Source organism: Mobula hypostoma, chromosome 6 (assembly GCF_963921235.1).
Source record: "Mobula hypostoma chromosome 6, sMobHyp1.1, whole genome shotgun sequence".
In the NCBI taxonomy this organism is placed as follows: Eukaryota; Metazoa; Chordata; class Chondrichthyes; order Myliobatiformes; family Myliobatidae; genus Mobula; species Mobula hypostoma.
In genome coordinates, this window is record NC_086102.1 from 128,055,352 (window position 1) to 128,081,383 (window position 26,032).

A 26,032-nucleotide genomic window follows, 5' to 3' on the forward strand; every position below is an offset into this window, starting at 1 on the left:
TGCTGGTTCTAAAAGTGTAGAGACAGCTCTAGTCTGGGACCACACATTCTGAAAGAGGATTTGGCCTAAAAAAGTCAACCAATCAGAATAAGGCCAATTCAAAGTAACAAATCAGGAATAGGCAATTCAGATCCAGTCAATCATGGTTGAGCATTAAGTCCTGCCCATGCCCTGATCACTCAAGAAGGCATATAAGAAGGTGTCTCTTGGGGGACCTGTCACTTAACTAACTTATGCCTGAGGAAGACAGTCGGGTTTACTGTTGAAGTGGTGCAATCAATATCTTTAAGTTTATGACTGTTAAGGCCAAAGGATAGTATGGATACATCAGATAATAATTGATGCCTTTGGGCATAAGATGTTTAGCCTTACTGTAGAATTTTACAGTTTACTCAAACGGCAGTTCCACAGTTCGCAATTTGTGCATCAATGAGTAAATGAAAGGATCCCTTTGGTACTTCATTCTGTCCTTCAAAGTTTTCACCTGTAAAATTCACCTATCACTGTGCAGCAACAGTTTTCTCTCACAAAACACACAGGCATAATTGTCACACATTTCCAAGGCAACTAGCAAAGTAGGACAAATACTCCCATCTCTATTCCCATCAAAGCAAAAGCAAGGGATAGCTGCCAACAGTGGAGACAAAACCAGTAATAGAGAAAAAAGTCATTAAAAAAAAATCATAGTCATGAGAAATTCTGCAGAAGCTGGAAACCCAAAGGGACACCCACACAAAATGCTGAAGGAACTCAGTAGGTATGGCAGCATCTATAAAAATGAATATACAGTTGACTATTTTAACTAAGTGCTCAGTCCCTCACTTTGCTTCATTCTTCTACTGCCAAGATATTCTTCATAGATAAAAGGTAATGTGGCTTTTTTCTCTATTCGGTGATGGAAGCAGTTATTTTTTTTAATTAAGTTCCACAGAAATCTCATTCACAAAATAAGCAAGCGGACTGACCTTTCTGCAAACAGCAAGTCGCACATTAATTCCTGCTTTATGCACTAGATGCACCACAGCCATCAAGTCTTTATAATTCACCACAGAATCTGAAAAAGATGGAAGAAGAGGGCACACTATTGTATTGCTTTGGAGCTTGTCACCATTATGAATGTGTATTTAGCTACAGAGAAGCAAATGTTTCTTGGAAGGTCAAAAAAATACATGAAAATGCCTTGAGGATGATTTGGCCAGTTTCTGTCACTTGTTTACTGAGTTACATAGGTAGAAAATATTATGCCCAGACTCATGATCAAAATTTGTATAACCAAATTTGTAGTGAATTTGTTACCACAGGCAGCTGTGGAGGTCAGGTCATTGGGTGTACTTAAGGCAGAGCTTGATACATTCCTGATTGGACACAACAGCAAAGGTTACAGGGAGAAGGCCAGGGAGAGGGGCTGAGGATGGAAAAAAAAGGATCTGCCATGATTGAATGGCAGAGCAGATTCCATGGTCCAAATGGCCTAATTCTGCTCCTATGTCTTATGGTCTTATAATGGTCAAATGAGAAGATAAACAATATAAACCAGATTGTGCTAATGGAAATACACACAGTGGTCAGTAACATAGGAAGCACTGAAGAACAAGGGAATTAGAACATAGAATAGTACAGCACAGTACAGGCCCTTCGGCCCACAATGTTGTGCCGGCCCTAAAACCCTACCTCCTATATGACCCTCCCACCTTAAATTCCTCCATATACCTGTCTAGTAATCTCTTAAATTTCACCAGTGTATCTGCCTCCACCACTGGCTCAGGCAGTGCATTCCACACACCAACCATTCTCTGAGTAAAAAACCTTCCTCTAATATCCCCCTTGAACTTCCCACCCCTTACCTTAAAGCCATGTCCTCTTGTATTGAGCAGTGGTGCCCTGGGGAAGAGGCGCTGGCTAGCCAGTCTATCTATTCCTCTTAATATCTTGTATACCTCTATCATGTATCCCCTCATCCTCCTTCTCTCCAAAGAGTAAAACCCTAGCTCACTTAATCTCTGACGTAATCCATACTCTCTAAACCAGGCAGCATCCTGGTAAATCTCCTCTGTACCCTTTCCAATGCTTCCACATCCTTCCTACAGTGGGGCGACCAGAACTGGACACAGTACTCCAAGTGTGGCCTAACCAGAGTTTTATAGAGCTGCATCATTACCCCGCGACTCTTAAATTCTATCCCTCAACTTATGAAAGCTAACACCTCATAAGCTTTCTTAACTACCCTATCGACCTGTGAGGCAACTTTCAGGGATCTATGGACATGTACCCCCAGATCCCTCTGCTCCTCCACACTACCAAGTATCCTGCCATTTACTTTGTACTCTGCCTTGGGGTTTGTCCTTCCAAAGTGTACCACCTCATACTACTCCAGGTTGAACTCCATCTGCCACTTCTCAGCCCACTTCTGCATCCTATCAATCTTTCTCTGCAATCTTCAACAATACTCTACACTATCCACAACACCACCAACCTTTGTGTCATCTGCAAACTTACCAGCCCATCCTTCTACCCCCACATCCAGGTCGTTAATAAAAATCACAAAAAGCAGAGGTCCCAGAACCGATCCTTGCGGGACACCACTAGTCACAACCCTCCAACCTGAATGTATTCCCTCCAGCACGACCCTCTGCCTTCTGCAGGCAAGCCAATTCTGAATCCACCTGGCCAAAGTTCCCTGGATCCCATGCCTTCTGACTTTCTGAATAAGCCTACCGTGAGGAACCTTGTCAAATGCCTTACTAAAATCCATGTAGATCACATCCACTGCAATACCCTCATCTGTATGCCTGGTCACCTCCTCAAAGAACTCTATCAGGTTTGTTAGATATGATCCGCCCTTCACAAAGCCATGCTGACTGTCCCTGATCAGACCATGATTCTCCAAATGCCCATAGATCTTATCTCTAAGAATCTTTTCCAACAGCTTTCCCACCACAGACGTAAAGCTCACTGGTTATAATTACCCGGACTATCCCGACTACCTTTTTTGAAAAAGGGGGACAACATTCGCCTCCCTCCAGTCCTCTGGTACCATTCCCGTGGACAACGAGTACATGAAGTTCCTAGCCAGAGGCTCAGCAATCTCTTCCCTCGCCTCATGGAGCAGCTTGGGGAATATTCCATCAGGCCCCAGGGACCTATCCATCCTAACGTATTTTAGCAACTCCAACACCACCTCTGCTTTAATATCAACATGCTCCAGAACATCACCCTCACTCATATCATCCTCACCTTCATCAAGTTCCCTCTCATTGGTGAATACAAAAAAGAAGTATTCATTGAGGACCTCGCTCACTTCCACAGCCTCCAGGCACATCTTCCCACCTTTATCTCTACTTCACTCCTGTCATCATTTTGTTCTTCACATAATTGAAGAATGCCTTGGGGTTTTCCTTTACCCTACTCACTAAGGCCTTCTCATGCCCCCTTCTTGCTCTCCTCAGCCCCTTCTTAAGCTCCTTTCTTGCTTCCCCATATTCCTCAATAGACCCATCTGATCCTTGCTTCCTAAACCTCATGTATGCTGCCTTCTTCCACCTGACTAGATTTTCCACCTCACTGGTCACCCATGGTTCCTTCACCCTACCATTCTTTATCTTCCTCACCGGGACAAATTTATCCTTAAAATCCAGCAAGAGATCCCTAAACATCAACCACATGTCCATGGTACATTTCCTTGCAAAAACATCATTCCAATTCACAGCTGCAAGTTCTAGCCTTATAGCCTCACAACTTGCCCTTCCCCAATTAAAAATTTTCCTGTGCTCTCTGATTCTATCCTTTTCCATGATAATGCTAAAGGCCAGGGAGCGGTGGTCACTGTCCCCCAGATGCTCACCCACTGAGAGATCAGTGACCTGAGCCGGTTCGTTACCTAATACTAGATCTGGTATGGCATTCCCCCGTCGGCCTGTCAACATACCGTGACAGAAAGCCATCCTGGACACACTTAACAAACTCTGCCCCGTCTGAACCATTGGAACTAATCAGGTGCCAATCAATATTAGGGAAGTTAAAGTCATCCATGATAACAACCCTGTTATTTTTGCACCTTTTCCAATAAACTGCCTCCCAATCTGCTCCTCGGTATCTCTGCTGCTACCAGGGGGCTTATAGAATACTCCCTTCCTATTCCTGACTTCTACCCATACTGACTCAAATGAGGATTCTGCTACATTACACACCCTTTCTGTAGCTGTAATAGTATCCCTGACCAGTAATGCCACCTCTCCTCCTCTTCCCCCCCCCCCCCGCTATCCCTTTTGAAGCAATCTAGGAATATTGAGAATCCATTCCTGCCCTGGTGCCAGCCAAGTCTCTGTAATGGCCACTACATCATAATTCCATGTATGTATCTAAGCTCTCAGTTCATCACCTTTGTTCCTGATGCTTCTTGCATTGAAGTACACGCACTTTAGCCCTTCTACCTTACTACCTTTACACCCTTTATTCTGCTTCTCTTTCCTCAAAGCCTCTTTATATGTTAGATCTGGCTTTACTCCATGCACTATATTTGCAGTTCGCGCATGACCTTTATCCTCCTCCACCTCACTATCTGTTCTAACACTCTGGTTCCCCTCCCCCCGCAAATCTAGTTTAAACCCCCTGGGAGCAGCACTAGCAATCCTTCCCTTCCCGAAATGGATGCACTATTAATTCATACCTATGCTTACAAACAGTTAAAAGCAGATACACAGCATCCAGCTGACTAAGGGAGTTGTGGATGCTAAATGGGAAAACACTCAACAAATCTACAACTTCTTTTATCATAGAGTCAGAGACAGACAGCTCAGAAACAGGGCTTTCTACCTACCAGTCCTTGCTGACCTTTAGAAAAAAAAAAGGAACTTCATACATGGGATGTAAGAAGATACCAGTGCGGTAACCAACAGCTTCAGAGAATTTGAACAGCTTCAAAGGGGAAGACCATCTACACCAGGCCTAAACTCATTATCCAATTGACTATGATTTATTGGTAGTGCTAGGGATGAAAAGGGTATCCCTCAAACTACTTCTTGAGAGTAGCTTGCCTTTTCCAGATTTTGCATGATTACCTGTCTATTACATGCTTGGCAATTCTTTCTAGCAGAAATTTTATAGTGGATACTTTATTGACAATCAATGGCTTGTTCAGTTTCTCAAACCATAAAATATCACAATAAGCCAGTATCTAGCTGTGTCACGCTGACAATCAATTAGGCAATTCGTGCATTTTCAGCAGGTTTTGGTCCACAGAAATAGACTTACCTGTTTGTAGTACTTGATGCAAGAGATTCTTGACTAGAGACGTCGTAATAGTGATGTCACTCAGCAGCATGATGAGACCTGAATAGCCGACGTCCTTCAGTCTGATGCGTTGTTTGTTCCGTTCGTAGACCTTATCACACTTCAGCATCTTCTCAAATATCTGAGGAATGGAAAATATAAGTATTAGTTCAATGTTCATCCCAAAATATTTATGCTATTTATTTATAGCGTTACAATTCATTACAATGGGTAAAACTTCCAACCTGACAAAGGATCTCCACCTGGAAAGGAATGTGCCATTTTAATTCTTTGCAAAAAGTATATTTACCTGTTTTAATCAAAGTGACAAAGCAATTATGAAAGTTAGATTTTAATAACCTTTTGGCCTAACCAGGGCATTCATTGAACTTAACTCTATCAATAAGATGTCCACATGTGGCCCATTTAGTGGTTACATCAGAAGTATTCTCTTATGTCTTTTTCCCCTTCTGATAGGCCCTGCTTATCATTACCTATTTTGATACTCCTAATTATACTAATGCATTGGAGCTCCAGCACAGAAGCTTTTGAAATACCTAAAGCATTTTCTAAATGGGGCTAATACCTATAGTCCTCACTTTCTCCTTTCTACTACGTAACTAATCCATTAATCAGATTAATAATTTGCCTTCAACTCCATGAGCTTTAATCCCAATTAATATCTCGCTCAACCAAATGGCTTCAGCACATTCGAAAATTGTTCATTTTCCATTTTAGCAAAATAGTCCCTCAGGAAGTAATTTGTTTTAAATCTCCATGTTTTCCACCACAAGCAAGCCTTGCCAAGTGCTCAGAATAGGGAACTTCTAATGCAATGGAGAGAGCGGGGGTTCTTTATAAAAGCAGTTTAAAATGCTTACTGAATCACAAGCAAAATAATTTAAATAAAACGAATCAACATCACGGTAACTTATGTTATCATCTTTTTCCACAAAAAATTCATATGACACCATGAAGCTTAAACCTAGAATGGTGGAGCAACAACCTCAGCATCCAAGTGACATCCTTGATACCTTAAAAACAAGCTCCCGCAGCTTGTCAGAGTATTTGCTGCTCAGCAGCAGTGCATACAGTATGTCAGCATGGCCCGGTTCAAAAAGCAGCAAGTACAACTGGTCCCGAGCAGTACTTGTCTGAAGAAGATTCAGCAGGACTTCCAAGATCCCAGTAAGCTGCAAGATGGACACAAAAAGAAAAAAAAAAAAAAAATGGGTTTAAAACAAGAATCAGGAATTAGGTGCTGGTTAGTAATCCAATTCAATTTATAACAGCAGAGTGGTCACTTCAAAGAATTTATCATTTGTTTCACTGGATTTCAGGAACAAAATGTACATGACACTTTCATATGAATCAGGCCACTAAGAATATTGCGTCACAAAAAATTGTTATACACTTATTCCTATGTTAAGTGTGTTTTTCTTTTTAAAGAAATATTTACATTTATGTAATTTCTTCCTTTTCATGTGTAGTTGCTGTTGCAATGAAGAAATGCACTCAGCCGTTTACATAAAACAAGATTCATTAACAGGGTAGTGATAACAGAGGGACCCTGGAGTACAATTACATGGTTCCCTGAAAGCAGAGTCACTGAAAGAAAGGGTGCTGAGGGTGGCTTTGGGCATGTTGACCTTCATCAGGCAGGGCACTGAGTACGTATGTTGGGAGGTCATGCTGAGGTACTGTTGGTGTGTCCGCACCTGGGATACTGCGCCCAGTTTTGGTTGCTCTGCTAAACGAAAGGTGTTATTAAACTGGAAAGAGGGCAGAAAAGATTTAAGGATGCACCCAGGACTTGAATGAGAGGCACAGACTAGGATTTCATTCCTTAGTGAACAGACCACAGAGCTGGTCTTAGAGGTATATAAATGCACTCAGTCTTTTTCCCATGGTTGGAGAATCAAGAAACTAAGGGCATAGGTTTAAGGAGAGCGGGGAGAGATTTCACAGGAACTTCAGGGGCAAGTTTTTCTATGTGTAATAGGCTGCCAGAGGAAGCCTATTCAGCAACAACTATTCAAAAACAGTTGGTCAGGTACATTACTTGGAAAGGTATACAAGATAATGGGCCAAAAGCAGCTAACGGAACTAGCTCAGATGGGGCATTTTGGTTGGTATGGACCAGCTGGACTAAAGGGCTCATTTCCATGCTCCATGATGTACCACTTCAGAAAAGATGCTGAGGCCTTGAAGAACTACCAGAAATGATTAATTACGAATGTTTGTAGAATGGCTCCAGATTCGAGAGACTTCGGTTACATGAAGATATAATAGAGGCATTTTTCACTTGTAATATGTAGTTACATACCATGTTAACATAACAAAACATTCCAAAACAGCAAAGATATTGTGGGAACACTTTCAGTACGCTGGATGAACTCAGCAGGTCGGGCAGCATCAGTTAGAAACGATGAGTCAACATTTCGGGCCGGAACCCTTCGTCAGGACTGAAGAATGAAAGATGGGGAAGGATTTGAAGAATGCTTGTAGCTTCAGTTGAAAGACCAGTAATTTGAAAGACAAAGGGGTGGGGGAGGGGAAGCATTGACATCATAGCCCTGAAAACAATGGGTAGTAGGAGGAGGAGGTGGAACCATGAGGGAGCTGGGGGAGGAGGTAGAGTGAAATAGGGATAGAGGAAGGGAAGGGGAGGGAATTACCAGAAGTTGGAGGATTCTATGTTCATACCAAGGGGCTGGAGACTACCTAGACGGTATATGAGGTGTTGCTCCTCCAACCTGAGTTTAGCCTCATCATGGCAGTAGAGGAGGCCATGTATGGACATATCTGAATGGGAGTGGGAAGCAGAGTTGAAGTGGGTGGCTCTTCTTCCGTCGCCTACGTCTCCGAGCCTACTTCTTTGGCAAGGATTCCCCTCTCGCTACCCATTGTTTTCAGGGCTATGATGTCAAATGCTTCCCCTCCCCCACCCCTTTGTCTTTCACATTACTGGTCTTTCAACTGAAACTACAAGCATTCTTCAAATCCTTCCCCATCTTTCATTCTTCAGTCCTGACGAAGGGTTCCGGCCCGAAACATCAACTCATCGTTTCTAACTGATGCTGCCTGACCTGCTGAGTTCATCCAGCGTACCGAAAGTGTTGCTTTGATCACAGCTTCTGCAGATTATTTTGTGTTAAAGATATTGTGGGATCTGGTGATTTTTTGAAGAGGTATAGTCGAGGTAGTTATGAGAGTCATTGGGCTTGTAGAAGATGTCAGTGGACAGTTTGTCTCCAGAGATGGAGACCGAGACATCCAGAAAGGGAAGAGAAGTGACCGAGATAGAGCAAGTGAATTTGAGGGTTGGGTGGAAGTTTGAAGTAAAGTCGATGAAATTGACGAGCTCAGCATGGGTGCAGGAAGCAGCACCAATGTAGTTGTCAATGTACCGAAGGAAAAGTTGGGGAGTAGTACCAGAATAGGTTTGGAGCACAGACTGTTCCACATAACCAACGAAGAGGCTGGCGTAGCTGGGCCCCATGTGAGTTCCCATAGCTACACCCTTAGTCTGAAGAAAGTGGGAAGAGCCAAAAGAGAAGTTATTAACTATGAGAACCAGTTCAGCCAACCGAAGGAAGGTAGTGGTGGTGGGGAACTGGTGAGGTCTATTATCCAGGAAGTAGCGGAGGGCTTTGAGGCCTTCTTGATGGGGAATGGAGGTGTATAAGGATTGGACATCCATAGTAAAAATGTAGCGGTTGTGACCGGGGAATTGGAAGTTATTGAAGAGGTGGAGGGCATGGGATGTATCCCGGATGTAGGTGGGGAGGGACTGAACTATGGGTGACAAAATGGAGTCCAGGTAGGCAGATACAAGTTCAGTGTCATGGCGGGCACGGAACTCACTGAGGTGTGGACAGAGGGGGACAAAAGTGAGGCCCTTGCTAAGGATAGAACGTTCTGCCTCAGAGAGGGGAAGGTCAGAGGGGATGGTGAAGACATGGCAAGGGTTGGGGCTGGGGTCGGAGGATGGTGAAGAGTGGGAGGTATCAGGAGGGAGGGGGGGTTAAGATGTTCAGGGAGAGCGGGGTTAGGGGAGGATGAGGAATCAGAGAAATGGAGGGGCATTGAGGGGTAGAGGGAAGTTTTGGAGTCGCGGTGAGGAAAGAGGGTAGTGGGGGAATAAGGTGGGCGGTGGGACCCAGTGGCAGTAGGAGCAGTTCCAGTTTGGAGAGTGTCGGGATCTCGGTCCGAGCTGGATTCAGAGCTGGAGGTGACAGAGCCTGTAGCCTGCAGGGCCCCAGAACTGAGGTCGGAGTCGGAGGTGAGTGAGTCCATGGCTCGCCAGGGGCTGGTTCCTCTTTTCAGGAGGCGGTGGTTCCAGTCAGGGTCAGAATCAGAGGCGGATGGGTCTTCAGCCTGCTGAAGGCCTGAGAAGTCCAGGTCCGAGTGGTCGTGGGTCCAGGCTGGAGCTGGTCGTCGTCGTGGGCTTCAGGCGGGCGAGCCTGTTGTCCTTCTTGGACGCCAGGAAGGAGAAGAAACGGTGGTTGGAGGCGTGAATCCGGCGGAGAATGAAGTGTAGGAGAGGTCCATGGCAGATGGTGGACAGCGAGGCCCGGAGTGGTGGCAGGGAGAGGGACAGGGCCCTTAGGTACCTTCGCAAGGCAGCGAGCGTGGCGCAGAGAATCCAGCGGGAGCAGCAGTCAATGAAATGGAGGTACCTGGGATCCTCGCTGGGCCCAAACTGGGAGGCCTGGAACTGTAGCTGGAATCCCTGCGGTAACAGATGGCGGTGGAGACACGTTCCCAGGAAGGAGACGTGGCTGTGGTAGCGGGTCTGAGTCAGGATGTGGTCGAAGAGTCGAAGATCACAGAGGGGGAGCAGTGAGAGAGGGTCTCACTGAACTCCCATAGAAGAGAGGATTTAAACTTCTTCAGGTTAGGCATACCTCGAAGAGACTTTGCAGCGGAGTAACGAATCGTAAACACAAAATAATCTGCAGATGCTGTGATCAAAACAACACTTTCAGTGTTGGATGGAACATCTCTTGCAACCATTCAGGGCCCCAAACAGTCCTTCCAGGTGAGACAACACTTCACTTGTGAGTCTGTTGGGGTCATCTATTGCATCCAGTGCTCCCAGTGCGGTCTCCTCTACATTGGTGAAACCCGACGCAGATTGGGGGACCACTTCGTCGAGCACCTCCACTCCGTCCGCCACAACAGACAGGATCTCCCGGTAGCCACCCACTTCAACACTGCTTCCCATTCGGATACGTCCATACATGGCCTCCTCTACTGCCATGATGAAGCTAAACTCAGGTTGGAGGAGCAACACCTCATATACCGTCTAGGTAGTCTCCAGCCCCTTGATATGAACATAGAATTCTCCAACTTCTGGTAATTCCCTCCCCCTCCCTTCCTCTATCCCTATTTCACTCTACCTCCTCCCCCAGCTCCCTCATGGTTCTGCCTCCTCCTCCTACTACCCATTGTTTTCAGGGCTATGATGTCAAATGCTTCCCCTCCCCCACCCCTTTGTCTTTCACATTACTGGTCTTTCAACTGAAACTACAAGCATTCTTCAAATCCTTCCCCATCTTTCATTCTTCAGTCCTGACGAAGGGTTCCGGCCCGACCGTGCAACTAACTAAAAGCAAAGCAAAGCAATGGGCTAACTTGAAACCAAACAGAGTTAAACTTAAAATCACGTCCTCAATCCCGACCTCCATTAAAACAGTGAAGAGAAAACAAGAAGGGTAAATATTACATTAAATGAAAATATCGAATAAAAGGTCCCCAAATCTGTTCAAATTTAAATGAAGAATCATAAAGGTTACTTCTAATTTTCTCCAGATTCAAACATAAAATCGTCTGAGAAAACCAAAAAAAGGTAGTTGGAGCATTAATCTCTTTCCAATGTTGTAAAATACATCTTTTCGCCATTAAAGTAAGAAATGCAATCATTCTACGGGCTGAAGGGGAAAGATTACTAGAAATTTTAGGTAGTCCAAAGATAGCAGTAATAGGGTGAGGAGAGATATCTATATTTAATACCTTAGAAATAATATTGAAAATATCTCTCCAAAAAGTTTCCAAAGTAGGGCAAGACCAAAACATATGAGTTAAAGAGGCTATCTGCCCCGAACATCTATCACAGAAAGGATTAATATGCGAGTAAAAACGCGCTAACTTATCTTTGGACATATGTGCTCTATGAACCACTTTAAATTGAATTAGGGAATGTTTAGCACAAATAGAGGAAGTATTAACTAATTGTAAAATCTGCCCCCAATCATCCACAGAAATGGTAAGCCCCAATTCCTGTTCCCAATCTACCCTAATCTTATCAAATGGAGCTTTCCTAAGTTTCATAATAATATTATAAATTATTATAATAACGGTGGGTTTTTTTTTGGGGTTTTTTTTTTCTTTTTTTCCATTGATATATATAAAATCTAGTATACTATTATGTTATCTTGGTTTCTTATGCTTAAATTACATTGTTTGTAGTATTTTCTTTTTGGTATTGTTATCTTTTGGAATTTTATTATACTTTAACATTGTATTAATGTTTATATGGCTTACCTTTTTTGTATACTTACTCAATAAAAAGATTTAAAAAGAAAGAAAGAAGGGTTCCGGCCCGAAACATCAACTCATCGTTTCTAACTGATGCTGCCTGACCTGCTGAGTTCATCCAGCGTACCGAAAGTGTTGCTTTGATCACAGCTTCTGCAGATTATTTTGTGTTAAAGATACTGTGGGATCTGGTGATTTTTTGATCCTTAGGTTCTTTTAGGAGTCCAATAGTGAATGAAAACAATAGTTCATTTTAAAGTTTAAACAAAAAAAAACAGGTTCAGAACACATGAAATTAAAGAGAAGAGACTCAAGACAAAGACAAGAGGGTGATTTTTGCAGGGACTGACACTTTCATATGTAAAGGCAAATTCTTGCAGTAAGCTAAAGGCCAATTAAAAGATACACCATCTCAGCAGGTGTGTCATGTGCTAACACTAGCCAGTGAAAAATGAAATGGTGAAACCATTATGTAACTGCTGCACTGCTTTGCCCAACAGGTGGAGACAAATCCACATATTGTGAAAATATGAGCTAAAAATGTTAGGAACTATAATTTTAGTCTTGCTAAAAAACCTTATTAATTCAACAAATAATTTGTTAAAAAGCATAGTTAAAAAAACTGATATCAGCAATATCAATGATATTGAAAGAGTACAGAGAAAATTTACAATGAAGTTGCTGGGACTTGAGGACCTGAGCAACAGGGAATGGTTGAATAGGTTAGGACGTTATTCCCTGGAATGAAAAAAGATGAGGGGAGATTTGATAGAGGTATACAAAATTATGACGAGTATAGATAAGATAAATATAAGCAGGATTTATCCACTGAAATCAGGTGAGAGGTCATGAGTTAAGGGTGAGAGGTCATGAGTTAAGGGTGAGAGGTCATGATTTAAGGGCGAAAGGTGAAATATTTAAGGGGAATGTGATGGGAAACTTCTTCATTCAGAGGGTGCTGAGAGAGTGGAATGAGCTGCCAACAGTACACGGATGAGAAGGGTATGAAGGGCTATGGTCCAGGTGCAGGTCAATGAGACTAAGCAGAATAACAGTTTGGCACAGATTAGATGGGCCAAAGGGTCTGTTTCAGTGCTGTAGTCATCCGTGACTAACTGCATCTGACGCAAGTTCACAGAATGTCATAGTAAAGATATGAAAAGAGCAGTTAAACCTTGGTCAAAGAGTTTATAGAACATCTTAAAAATGCACAAAGGTAGTGTTGGAGAGGTTTAGGCAAATCATTCTTGAAAGTCTTAAGGAAATCAAAATGTATACAGGAGGTTAGAATTGAAGGAGCACCGTAACATTAGGTTATAGGTTCTCAGGTTACAGAGTATGGTTATAGAGTCAGCGCAGATTACACGGTGAAGGATTTGAAAACAAGGACAGAGAACTTTAAAGTCCAGTATTGGCAAAAATATTTGTAACCATGACAGATATATAATTAGTAAAAACCATGAGATGGGATTAGCAGAACTGTATTTGACAGCATGTAACATACAAACCCACAAGAAAAGAGCTAGCAGAAGGTCACCAAGCCCATTAAATCTGCCCTGTCATTCAATGCTATCACAGATGATCTGTCCAAGCTTCAGCTCCTGTTAGATTATGAGAACACTCAGTCCTCTTTTATTGTCATTTAGAAATGCATACATGCTTCAAGAAATGATACAATGTTTCTCCGGAGTGATATCACAGAAAACAGGACAAACCAAAGACTAACACTGACAGAGTCACATAATTATAACATACAGTTAGAGCAGTGCAAAACAATACCATAATTTGATGAAGAACAAACCATGGGCACGGTAAAAAAAAAGTCTCAAAAGTCCCCGAGTCGATCGACTTCCCAGTCCCCGATAGCAGGTGGCAAAAGGGAGAAACTCCCCGCCATAAACCTCCAGGCACCGTCAACTTGCCGATGCCTTGGAAGCAGCTGACCACAGCTGACACTGAGTCCGTCCGTCCGAAAACTTCAAGCCTCCGACCAGCCCTCCGATACAGCCTCCCGAGTGCCATCTTCCGCTGAGCACCTTCGACCTCTCCCCGGCCGCTGAAACAAGCAAAGTCGAGGATTTCGGGGCCTTCTGCTCCGAAGATTCCGGTTACCACACAGTAGCAGCGGCAGCGAAGCGGGCATTTCAGAAGTTTTCCAGATGTTCCTCCGCACTCTCACGTCCGTCTCCATCAAATCAGAATTGTGCACGGTCCCCTACTTGACAGGTAACAGATATTCATCACCGGAGAGGCCGCGCGCACTGCCGTCACTTCGCCATCTTCTCCTCCTCTGTTCTCAGATTAGACAGAATCCACATATTCATCTTTCAAAAAATATATCTATCTCTTCTTTAAATATTGTCATTAGTTCGCTCCCTATACTTCTGAACTCCAAAGATATAGATCTAACAGTTATACATGTTTGAGTTAGGATATCCTCATATCCCAGGAATTATTCTTGTGAATCTGTCCTGGATTCTCTTCAATCTTCATGTATCTGGTGTTATGAGTACCCGAAAAGTATCATCTCAAAGGGTGATGGTACCAGATTTAATAGGAGCTGACAAAATAGCATTGCATAAACACTTGAGAGACAGCTGCCTCCAGAGACATTGATGTAGCTGCTTTTTTATTGCCTCACTTCAGTGGTTTTGCCAGCAACATCCATATCCCATAATTGGGAAAAAAATTAGCAAATACCTGTACATGCATTATGGGCCAATTAGCTCGCTTTAATGCTGTAAGGTTTAATTATTTATAGATTCCATTAAAGGCTTCCACAAAGTCATGCAGCTGTTTCCACAACTTGGAGAAAATGAAAGATGACACATGAATGAGTGGGAAAGACAAGGAAAGGTTCAAAATTCCATTTCACCTGTTCCTCGTCATTAACTGCAGCAATGTATCCCATGATGTTCTGGAGCTCTTCCTGCGAGATCCCTTTGCTGATGAAATACTTAATTAGACCATAGAGGGAAGCTCGAATTGTCTTCATGTCATCTGCTGACAAGTCACTATCTTGATTTGAGCTGCTGAAAAAGAGTAAAATCAGAGTAAAAAGAGTAAAATAGGATAACAAGACTAAAATAACAGTGCATTGTTTTTAGTTGTTTTTAACTACATAGGAGCTGCATAAAGGTTAAATAACCTGTCTGCTAAATGACAATTGCAAATAAAATTGTAAAGGGAGCAGAACATACCTGTAACACATACGAATTGCATCAAGTAAAAACTGCACCCCATATCTTTTCCTAAACAGTTTCCTGTTGTCCTTAATGATGGTGGATAAATACTGAATGTGACCTAAAACAAAACAATGTTATGACTTTTCTGACAAGTCTACTGCAATAATGCCACAGGATTGTTAGAACAATCAGGAGATCACAAAACTCGATTCTCTTTATGGAAATGGTCATCCAGGGATACCTATTTACATAATACTGCTCAGTCATTTAGCCAATAAGTGAGGAGTAACCCTTATCAAAGGTTTGGTAAAATGACTCCTGGACTATTTGGTCTAAGGAATGCATCTTCAAACTAACTTGACTTATGTAGGACTCAGCTAAAGCAGCAATTGACATAAAGCAGGGAGAAATCCTTAAGACTTATGTTAACCTTTATGTTGTTCTTCAGTTTTACAAAATTTAGTTTTCACCAAAAATACCACAGCGAGATGAAGTAGAATGTTTTCACTTGGTGAATCATGATTGAGAATGCACTGTTTGTGACGGTGGTGGAAGCAATTTCACTGGGAACTATCAAAAGGAGCTGGATCTAAAATGGAAAGGGAATTAATGAATGGACTAACAATGGACTAACAATTATCAATATGATAATTCTTTCATAAAGTTGACTGAGAAATGATTGCATGGAACACTGGGCAACCAACCCAGGATAAATGACCCTTCATCCTCAATAAAAGTGATCTAATTCCAATTTCAGAAGGCCAGGGTGAAATTTTGCATTTTCTGTGCCAGCCAACCAGAACATATCTCAGCAAACAACTTTGGTCAAGTCAGATAGTATTTGTGCTCCAGACACTTTCCAGAATAACCTTGTGCTTGGTGCACATAGACATCTGCAGTTTGGTCTTTCATCAGAATTTTGGCAATGACTCCCAAATCATAATTCACAGCCCATAGCTATATCAACTCAGTTAATAAGTGAACACCTAATATGTGAATACCTAAATATAGTCCATTCTTATTCAAACACAAGAACACCAGAAAGTAGGATGAGCTGGAGGAGATAACAAACCTCTCCATGCAATACCATCATGGCTGAACTCTCCTGGCCTCAACTCTTCTGTGCCAGTTTCCCCATATTGCTCAACTTTATGATCTTTTATTTATCTTAAATATTTCTAATGATCTGACCTCAGACTCACTACCAGTACTCAATGTTTTAAGAACAGCTCCTTCTTGCCAGTTATGAATCCATAAAAGCTACCTTATTATTCATCTTTTGCACTATTAGTTTTGTAATTTTAGTAATGTTTATGTCTTGCACTGTACTGCTGCCAGTAAACAACACAATTCATGACATAAGTTAGTGATAACAAACCTGATTCTTTGCACCTCAGTATGAAATGACTGGCCTCTTACCTTGTACAAATCCCCTTGCTCAAAACTCTCCCTCTAGTGAAAACATTTAAAAATTTGCAGATTGGATCTGTAAGATTAAGAAGCACCTTTCTACATTTGAATAGTATGAGACCACTTTTGAATCCAATTCTGAATTATTAAGACACAAGGCCCATTCTGGAAACTGGAGTATGATGGTCAAGATGACATTCTAAAGATGCTAACTTTCTGATGAGGCAGTCAGAGGTGGATTTAAAAGCTTTGTCACATGTACATCGCAACATACAGTGAAATACGTCTTTTATGTCAACAATGAACAAGGTCGCAGGATGTGCTGGGGAAAGCCCACTTCCGCTGCCAACTTAGAACGCCCATAACTTACTAACCTGTACACCTTTGGAATATGGGAGGAAACCAAAACACCTGGCGGAAACCCACGCCATCACAGGGAGAACTTACAAATCCCTTATAGACGGTGGCGGAAATTCAACCCCAACTACTGGCACTGTAAAGCATTACACTAATCACTATGCCACTGTGTCACTCCATCTGATGGAAGTATTGTAGAGAACAGCAGAAGAGTCATCCTTGTTAACTTGACCAACATGTATTCCTTTTACCAAAACTACAAAAGAAAATCTAGCCATCATCATCTAGGGTGGGAATTTATTCTTCACAAACTCACTGTACTTTAACCGTTTACTCTGCAGATGTACTTCCGTTAGCTGTGACACCATTTGGGACAGGAGGCTGCACAGGACACCATGTTTCACTGCATGGTAAATGACTTGTATCCATTATGATGGAAATGTACTTGCCTATTCGAAATGGAAAGTCTCCCCGGCTCCAGATTCGGAAGTCAAAAAGCAGATACTGATACATCTGATGCAGGAGCTGTGTATTCTTTTCTACGTTTGCTTGTTCAATTAGCAGCTGCACAGCCACCAACATGTTCACATCCACTAAACTATTTGGCATCTATCAAACAGGATATTTAAAACAAGTTTTTAGCTTAATCGCAAGTAAAATGAGAAGTTACATAATATATCAGATTATTATACAGAGCAAAACAATGTGAAATAATAAGAGAAAAATAATCAGCAGTCATATCTGATCAATCAAATCCACATTAGTTTCATGTAATTGTATGTTTAGTAGCTTGGAGATTAGCTCTATGCAGCAAATGGGGAACCAGATCTTGTACGAAAGCTAGACTGATTTCCCTGCATTCACTTATCCTGTAATCATATGATTTGCTCTAAGTACAAACTGTACCGATCACGAAATCTGAGCAAAGCCTGGTGTTGAGTTTCTTTTTAAAAGGTAATTCTACAGACAAAAACAAAAACATTTATCAAATAGAAGATCTAAATGTTTAACTTTTGAGTATTTATTTAGAAACACAAGGAATTGCATCCAATGCCACTACCACTAAACAATTCTGATTCATTTTTCTAGCCATTAAATGTTGAAAGCTTTCTATGGCAATCAGCTCATCAGCATGTCTACATTTATTGTAGCCAAACAAGGTACAGCACAGGAACGAGGTCTTTGGCCAGACCTGTGCCTCCACTTGGCCTGTATTCCTCTATTCCCTGCTTGTTCATGTCTGTCTAAGTGTCAGAAATTATGCATAAGGAATATTTGGATAAGTACAAGGGGAAAAAGGAATAGAAGGGTAGTGTTAGGTGAAGAGCGCTGGAAGAAAATGGGCATAGATTAGCTGAGCCAATGCTAAGTTAGATACCCTATAATTCCATGTTTACTATACAATTATAATGGATATGTCATGTTCCCATAAGTGATCGGAGAACAGCCAGTTGCTTCACTATTTTACAACACAGGAAATAGTTACATTTCAAACTATAAACAAAAATAAAATACTGATGAGCCACAATTCAATTGAATGGGGGAACAAGTTGGACCAGATGAACAGCATACTCTGCCTGATATTTCAATTAGTTCTTTTACCAACTGGAAGTATCATCACAGACTTAACTTACCTATATGTAGTGGTTGCATATATGCTAACTTTCCTTCCTAAGAGATTCAAGTTAATGAACTGTTTTTAAATAAACCACAAACTTCCTTAGTCTCATACAGCATGGAAAAAGTTGAAGTTCATCGTCATCTGACAGTGCATGTTTACAACCAAATGAAACAATGCTCCTCCAGACCACACTGCATTCACAAAACACATCACACACAGCACATAAAACAAAATATCATCACAAATAAGTTAATAAAATATAATTGAAAGTGCATGCAGTGCACAGCACAGGTAAACAGTCAACAGCTCACTGTCTTTGCCTGAAGGAAGAAAGTGTTACCCAGTCTGGTAGTCCTAGTCCTGATGCTCCTATACTTTCTTCCTGACAGTGGTGGGTCAAGTCGATTGTGGGATGAGTGGCAAGAATCCTCGACAACGCTTTGGGCCTTTCATTAATCATGTTCCTGGTAAATGTCACAAATAGGGGAGGAGGAATACCCCAGTGATCCTCTCAGTGGTGATTACTATCCTCTGTAGAGTCTTGCGGTCTGATGCCTTGCAGCTTTCATACCACACAATGACGCAGCCGGACAGAACACTCCAATAGTGCTCCTGTAGAAAGCTGTTAGAATGGGGAACAAGAGCCTTGCATGCCTCAGGCTCCTAAGAAAGTGTAGATGCTGCCGTGCCTTCTTGACTAATGAGATAGTGTGTGAATCCAGGCTAGATCATCCATGATGTGCACACCAAGGAACTTTGTGGTCTTCACTCTGTGCAATGGAAAGTGGTCAACTTGCATCTTCCTGAAGTTCACAACTATCTCCTTTGTCTTGTTCATGTTGCGATTCAGGTTGCTGTTCTCACACCATTTGAGAAGCCTCTCTACCTCCTCACAGTATAGCAAGTCACCATTGTTGCTGATGAGGCCAACCACTGTTGTATCATTGGTGAAATTGATGATGTGGTTTGTGCTGGATCTGGCAGTGCAGTTGTGAGTCATCAGCATGAACAGCAGTGGACTAAGCACAAAGTCCTGGGGGGCACCAGTGCTCAGCATGATGGATTTGCAGCCCATCTCAGCTACGCTGCCCAAGATAGCAATCGAAGCTATCCCATAAGCATGTTTGGCCCATATCCATCTATCTATTTCTTTGCTATCCATGTATCCGTTAAATGGCTTTTAAACGTTATAATTGTACCCATCTCTATCATTTCTCTCTGGCAGCTCGTTTCATAAACCTACCACTATTGTTTCTCGGGTCCCTTTAAATTTCTCCCATTTCACCTTAAACCTATAGCCTCTAGTTTTAGACTCCCCTACCCTCGGAAAATATGCCCCTCATAATTTAATAAACTGCTAGAAAGTGGCCCCTCAGCTTCCTTTGCTCCAGGAAAAGTCCCAGCCAAGCCGATCTCTCCTTATAAACAAAGCCGACCCGGCTGGTGGTATAGTGGCATCAGTGCCGGAATGCGGGAAGAAAGGTCCCCAGTTTGAATCCAGCCATCTCCCCTACATGCTTTCCATCCATGCTGGGTTACGAGCTGGTGATCTCTTTGGAAACTCACCCAGCAGAAGGCAATGTCAAACCACTGCTGTAACTTGCCTTGTACGCGGTTCCCCACTACGTCAGAGAGACGCGGAGGGAAATCGTCCGCTAACCGGAGAAACTCCAGATGTGACGTACCTTTCCTTTCCTCCTCCAGTTCAGGCAAGTCCATGAAATGTTTTTTTTAAGCACCCTCCCCAACTTAATCACATCCATCCTAATGTTAATCTGCACTTGGCACTTTTCTTAAAGATGTAAATGTCCATTCTCCCACTCTGGCACAGCTCAATGAAAGTTTATTTTCACTGGGCTATCATGTTAACTCTTACAACATGCAGTCCTCAGCTGAAAGGAAAATTCTCATACATTCTTAAAATAGGACCTAGGATAAATCTTTTCCTGCCTTATGCTGACCACTCCTGGAATGTGCAGAACAGCAAATGACTGATACTTCACAAGAGCATACAAACCAAGAACAGATATAGAGTCATTTAGTCACACAAGTCTGCTCCAACATTCAAATTAATCAACAAGGATGAAATGCTACCCTGGCAGCACCTTTCTGAGTAAATCTCATAGATGTTGACTTACATAGATACTAAAAGAAGTGAACATTCTTTCAGATGAAATGATTGCACGTTGAATGGAAATGTTCTTTATTCTTGTTTAATATACATTGGTGGAATATGACGGCATATTGCTCATCACATTCCTCAACTTTCGAGTACTATGACATACTTCATTTAAATCAGTAACCACATCAATGCTAAAAACAAAGAATTTCCACTAGCAAATTCGACAAAAGACACAACCCTACCTTTTGCAATAAGGCACCTAAAGTGGCCACTCCATGGGAATGAAGCATGTTCTCCTGATTGATGGGATGCCTTCGTAAAAAATGTTTTATTGTCAAAAGAAAAGTAGCCACAGGGTTCTTCTCCAGCCGGGCCTCTGTAAATTACATACAGGTACAATAACACAGTAATGACAGCAACAGTTTTTTTTAATCCATATTACTTATGAAGAGACAAATTCTTTCATCCCAGGAAGAATTTACTTATTTTATTGAGATACGGTTCAGAGTAGGCCCTTCCAGCCCTTCAAACCGCTCTGTCCAGGAACCCCGATTTAACCCTAAACCTAATCACGGGACAATTTACAGTGACCAATTAACCTACCAACCAGTATGTCTTTGGACTGTGGGAGGAAACCCACAAGGTCACGGGGAGAATGGTACAAGCTCCTTACAGACAGCTGTGGGAAATGTTTCCTTCCTTCTCCCAGTCTCCTACAACTTACTCCACATCCCTGGAATGTTTACAAGTCTCTGTACCTTGGCCATATATTGATTTAAATAGAGAATGGAAAACACAGATAAGGCCACAAAACACATGAGGGGATGAATGTGAATTAACACAAGACCTTATGCTGCAGTTTGGTATAAAGAACAAAGTTTTGATAAGCGATGGGGCAAGACATGACAAGTGAAAGGTGGGTCCAGGTGACAGGGAACAATGGAAATAGTGACAGAGGCTGGGAGATGACGGGTGGATTTCTCTTTTTTTAAATGACACCAAAGCAAAGTTTTACTAGACTTCAGTTATATATGCAAACACGAGGAACTCTACAGATACCGGAAATTCAAGCAACACACATCAAAGTTGCTGGTGAACGCAGCAGGCCAGGCAGCATCTCTAGGAAGAGGTACAGTCGACGTTTGGGCCGAGACCCTTCGTCAGGACTAACTGAAAGAAGAGCTAGTAAGAGATTTGAGAGTGGGAGGGGGAGGGGGAGGGGGAGGGGGAGGGGGAGGGGGAGGGGGAGATCCGAAATGATAGGAGAAGACGGGGGGGGGGGAGGGATGGAGCTAAGAGCTGGACAGTTGATTGGCAAAAGGGATTTGAGAGGATCATGGGACGGGAGGCCCAGGGGGAGGGGGGAAGCCCAGAGGATGGGCAAGGAGTATAGTGAAAAGGACAGAGGGAGAAAAAGGAGAGAGAGAAAAATATATAATAATAAAAGGTATTATTATATATTATTATAATAATAATATATAATAATACCTCTTCCTAGAGATGCTGCCTGGCCTGCTGAGTTCACCAGCAACTTTGATGTGTGTTGCTTCAGTTATATATCACTAGCAGTGTGAGACTGTAGTTACAAAAAACTGAACTGGAATAATCATCAGTACATTTAAGAAACCGGTTGAGATTCTTTCAAGGTAAGGATACAACAAATACTGGATGTACAGCAGCAATGGATACATTTATTATAATGACAGACCAATTTTTGAACATTGATACCCAGATTAATAAATTCTTTACCACAAACCTTTGCTGAAATCACTGTCTAAGAAAAGTAGGGATTTAAGTGACTGCTCCAACTAGGAAAACATCAAAGGGCACAGCAGCCAAGTGGCAGGGAGACAACGAAATACAACGATATAGTAAGCCTATTGGTTGTGTTTATACGCTGGATTTTATAACTGTAAGACAAGTTTTCTACATGGAACCTTTGCTGAAACGCAACACTCATTTGCCAATGCCAGGGATTTCTCCAGGGTCCAAATCCACATTCTTCCATCATCCAACATCACCAAAAAACAAACAAACAATTCTGCATCTTAAGGATACTGTTCATGAATTATTAACAGAATGCTAGGGAACTGAATTACAGTCAACTGAAAACAAGTCACATCGGCAGGCAGTCTTGTGACTCCCATTACCCACAATGTTATACCATTCTGCTGGTGTTATTATCTCACCTGCACCTAACACTTATCAGCATTTATTGATGAAAAGAAAATTAGCTATCTCAAACGCGAGAAAATCTGCAAATGTTGAGAAACCAAAGCAACACACACACAAACAACAGGAATTCTGCAGATGCTGGAAATTCAAGCAACACACATCAAAGTTGCTGGTGAACGCAGCAGGCCAGGCAGCATCTCGAGGAAGAGGTACAGTCGACGTTTCAGGCCGAGACCCTTCGTTGCAACACACACACAAAATGCTTGGGGAACTCAGCAGGTCAGGCAGCATCCATGGAAAAGGGTAAACAGTCAATGTTTCAGGCCGATGTCCTTCAGGTGTGAGAGGGAAGGGAGGAGATGCCTGAATTAAACATTGGGGTAGAGGGAAAGGAGGCTGACTGGAAGATGAAGCTAGGTGGGTGGGAAAGGTCGAGGGCTGGAAAAGAAGGAATCTGATACAAGAGATAGATAACAGGAGAAAGGGAAGGAGGAGGGGATCCAGTGGGAAGTAATAAGCAGGTGAGTAAAAGTAAAAGGTCAGAGTGGGGAATGAGGTTGGTGGGAGGGAGAAAATCTGAATAAACAAAGTAAAACCAAACCCTCCTAGAGGTTGCTGAAGGCAATTGTAATAAACTGCATTTTCAGGAGATGATTAAGAACTCCTTTGAAATCAACTGTTAAAATATCTTTCCTCAAAATCATGGAAAATGCCAGAATAAACAGCAAATTAATTCCAAATTCAAGAGTAAATTATATTTTCAAATTAATAATTAGAAATAATATTTCAATTATTTTGTGAGGAGGGTTCTTTTAGACTTGGAACTAGAAAAGCGTTTTGGTATCCTTGTATTAAACAAAATATATCAAAATGCTGTAAACACCACACTTTTTGAACTCTGACTAATATTCCAGATGTGTTCTCCTACAATCTATGCAGCAAGCTAAGCAGGTGGAATAGACAGATATTAAACAAACAACAAAACACCTTTATGAATTTGAAATTTCTCCAAGAATGAATCTGGAATATTTAAAAACTAATAAACCTTTGTCAACACATACAAAATTCTGGGGGAACTCAGTAGGCCAGGCAACATCTATGGAAAAGAGTGCAGTCGACGTTTCAGGCTGAGATCCTTCATCAGGACTCATGAAGGGTCACGGCCTGAAAACGTCAACTGTATTCTTCTCCATAGATGCTGCCTGGCCAGCTGAGTTTCCCCCAGTACTTTGTGTGTGTTGCTTGGATTTTCAGCATCTACAGATTTTCTCTTGCTTGAAATCTTTGTCAAAGACATTCTTCCCTTAAATCAGTGCCTATTCAAGACATTAATCGAAGGGGACTATGTTGATGGAAGATTATTACTACAATAGAATCAAGGCTAAGTAGAATAGCCAATATAAGAAAAAAATAGCAAGATAACACAAAAGAAAAATCTTTCTTTAGAAATCAGAACAGGGCGATTTTTGATGACACAAAATAATCAACTGATCAAATATAATATAGAGTGATTAGAAGAAGATGTGAGAATTACTATCAGTGGCCAGCATATTAGGTGCCTCCTGTATCTAATAAAGTGGCAACTGGGTGTATGTTTGTGGTTTTCTCCTGCTGTTGCCCATCCACTCAAGGTTCAACATGTTATGCATTAAAAAAGGTCTTTTTTAGTCCATTGTTAGTCAGGTTGGAATGCTCCTGTTGTCAGATATGAGAATTCAGGATATCTGATGGCTTCTCTGATGACTACATCTCCAGGAAGTGCACGAAACTTCAGCTCCTGACTGACAGGGTCAAGGAGTGGGAGCTGAAGTTGGATGTACTCAGGATCATCTGGGAAGGATGAAGATGTTATAGATGAGACTTTTGAAGATATGGTCACACCTAGAGTACAGGCTTCAGACAGTAGATGGGTGACCACCAAGAGAAGCAAGGGGATTAAGAAGTCAGTGCCCTATGGCTATTCCCATTCCCCTCAGCAACAAGTATATGGCTTTGGATACTGCTGGGGGAAATGACTCATCACAGCATAGCAGCAGTAGCCAGGCTAGTGGCATTGTGGCTGGCTCTGAGGCTTAGCAGAGAAGGGTGAAGACAGACAGTGTGGTGATGATGGCAGACTTGATAATTCAGGGGACAGACAGGAGATTCTCTGGCCACAAAAGAGACACCAAGATGGTGTGTTGCCTTCCACGTGCTAGGGTCCAGGATGTATCAGAGTGGCTGCAGGATATTCTTGGGGGGGGGAGGGGAACAGCTAGAGGGCATGTTGCATATTAGCACCAATGACATAGGCAAAACAAAGGGGAAGAGATCCTACGCAATGACTATATAGAGTTAGGGAAGAGGCTGAAGGACCTCCCTGTGCCATGGGCTAGTACAGGTAGGAATAGGATGATAGCACAGATGAATAAGTGGCTGAGATGGAGCACAGGCAAGGTTTCAAGTTCTTGGATCACTGGAACCTGTTCTGGGGAATGGGTGACCTGTACAAGAGGGATGGGTTGCACCTGAACTGGAGGGGAACCAACATCCTGGCCAGGAGGTTTGCTAAAGCTACTTAGGAGGGTTTAAACTAGTTTTGCAGGGGGCTGGGAACCGAAGCACCAGGTCAGTAAGTGAAGGATCAAACAGGAAGGATGCTGTCAGGGTATTGAAAGGTAAAGTCAAAATAACAGGTATGATGGGTCCGATAGTTTTAAGTGTGTGTATTTTAATGCTAGGAGTATTATGGGGAAAGGTGATGAACTTAAAGCATAGATCAGTACATGGAACTACGATGTTGTGGCCATTACAGAGACTTGGTTGTGAAGGGGGAAGGAATAGATAACACACAGGTTTTCAAAGTTTTATAAAATACAGAGGAGGAGGAAAAGAGGTGGGGGAAGTTGCACTGCTAATCAGGGACAATATCACAGCCGCACTCAGGGGAGACATAATGGAGGGTTCAGACACCAAGTTCCTTTGGGTAGAATTCAAGAACAGGACGGGTGCAATCACACTAACGGGATTGTACTAAAGAACACCCCCCCCATTAGCCATTGAGGAACAGATAAGGTTATTGTCATAGGGGATTTCAACTTCCCTAATATAAACTTAGACCTTCTTAGTGCAAGAGGTTTAGATGGGACAGGATTTGCTAAGTGTATCCAGGAGAGTTTCTTAAATCAATATGTAGATGGTCCAATGAGAGGAGGGGCTGTACTGGACCTGGTATTGGGTAATGAGCCTGGCTAGGTGACTGACCTTTCAGTGGATGAACAGTTAGGGAACAGTGACCACTAGTCCTTAACTTTCAGGATACCTGAAGATAAAGATGGCTATGGTCCTTGTGGGAGAGTCTTAAATTGGAGT

General features: G+C 42.3%; 1 protein-coding gene across 3 annotated transcripts in view; it reads right to left on the reverse strand.

The window, feature by feature from the left end:
• Positions 1–26,032, reverse strand: part of nbeal1 (neurobeachin-like 1) — a 283,397-nt gene that overhangs the window by 109,035 nt on the left and 148,330 nt on the right. For 2 of the 3 annotated variants that reach the window (XM_063051669.1, XM_063051667.1), the window contains 7 exons: positions 20,749–20,882; positions 17,213–17,372; positions 15,012–15,114; positions 14,687–14,843; positions 6,303–6,461; positions 5,251–5,410; positions 966–1,054 (listed from right to left, as the gene is read on the reverse strand). In XM_063051669.1, coding sequence (XP_062907739.1) covers positions 966–1,054; positions 5,251–5,410; positions 6,303–6,461; positions 14,687–14,843; positions 15,012–15,114; positions 17,213–17,372; positions 20,749–20,882 — 962 coding nt within the window. The remainder of the gene's footprint in view (positions 1–965; positions 1,055–5,250; positions 5,411–6,302; positions 6,462–14,686; positions 14,844–15,011; positions 15,115–17,212; positions 17,373–20,748; positions 20,883–26,032) is intronic. The other variant, XM_063051668.1, reaches the window with a different exon arrangement.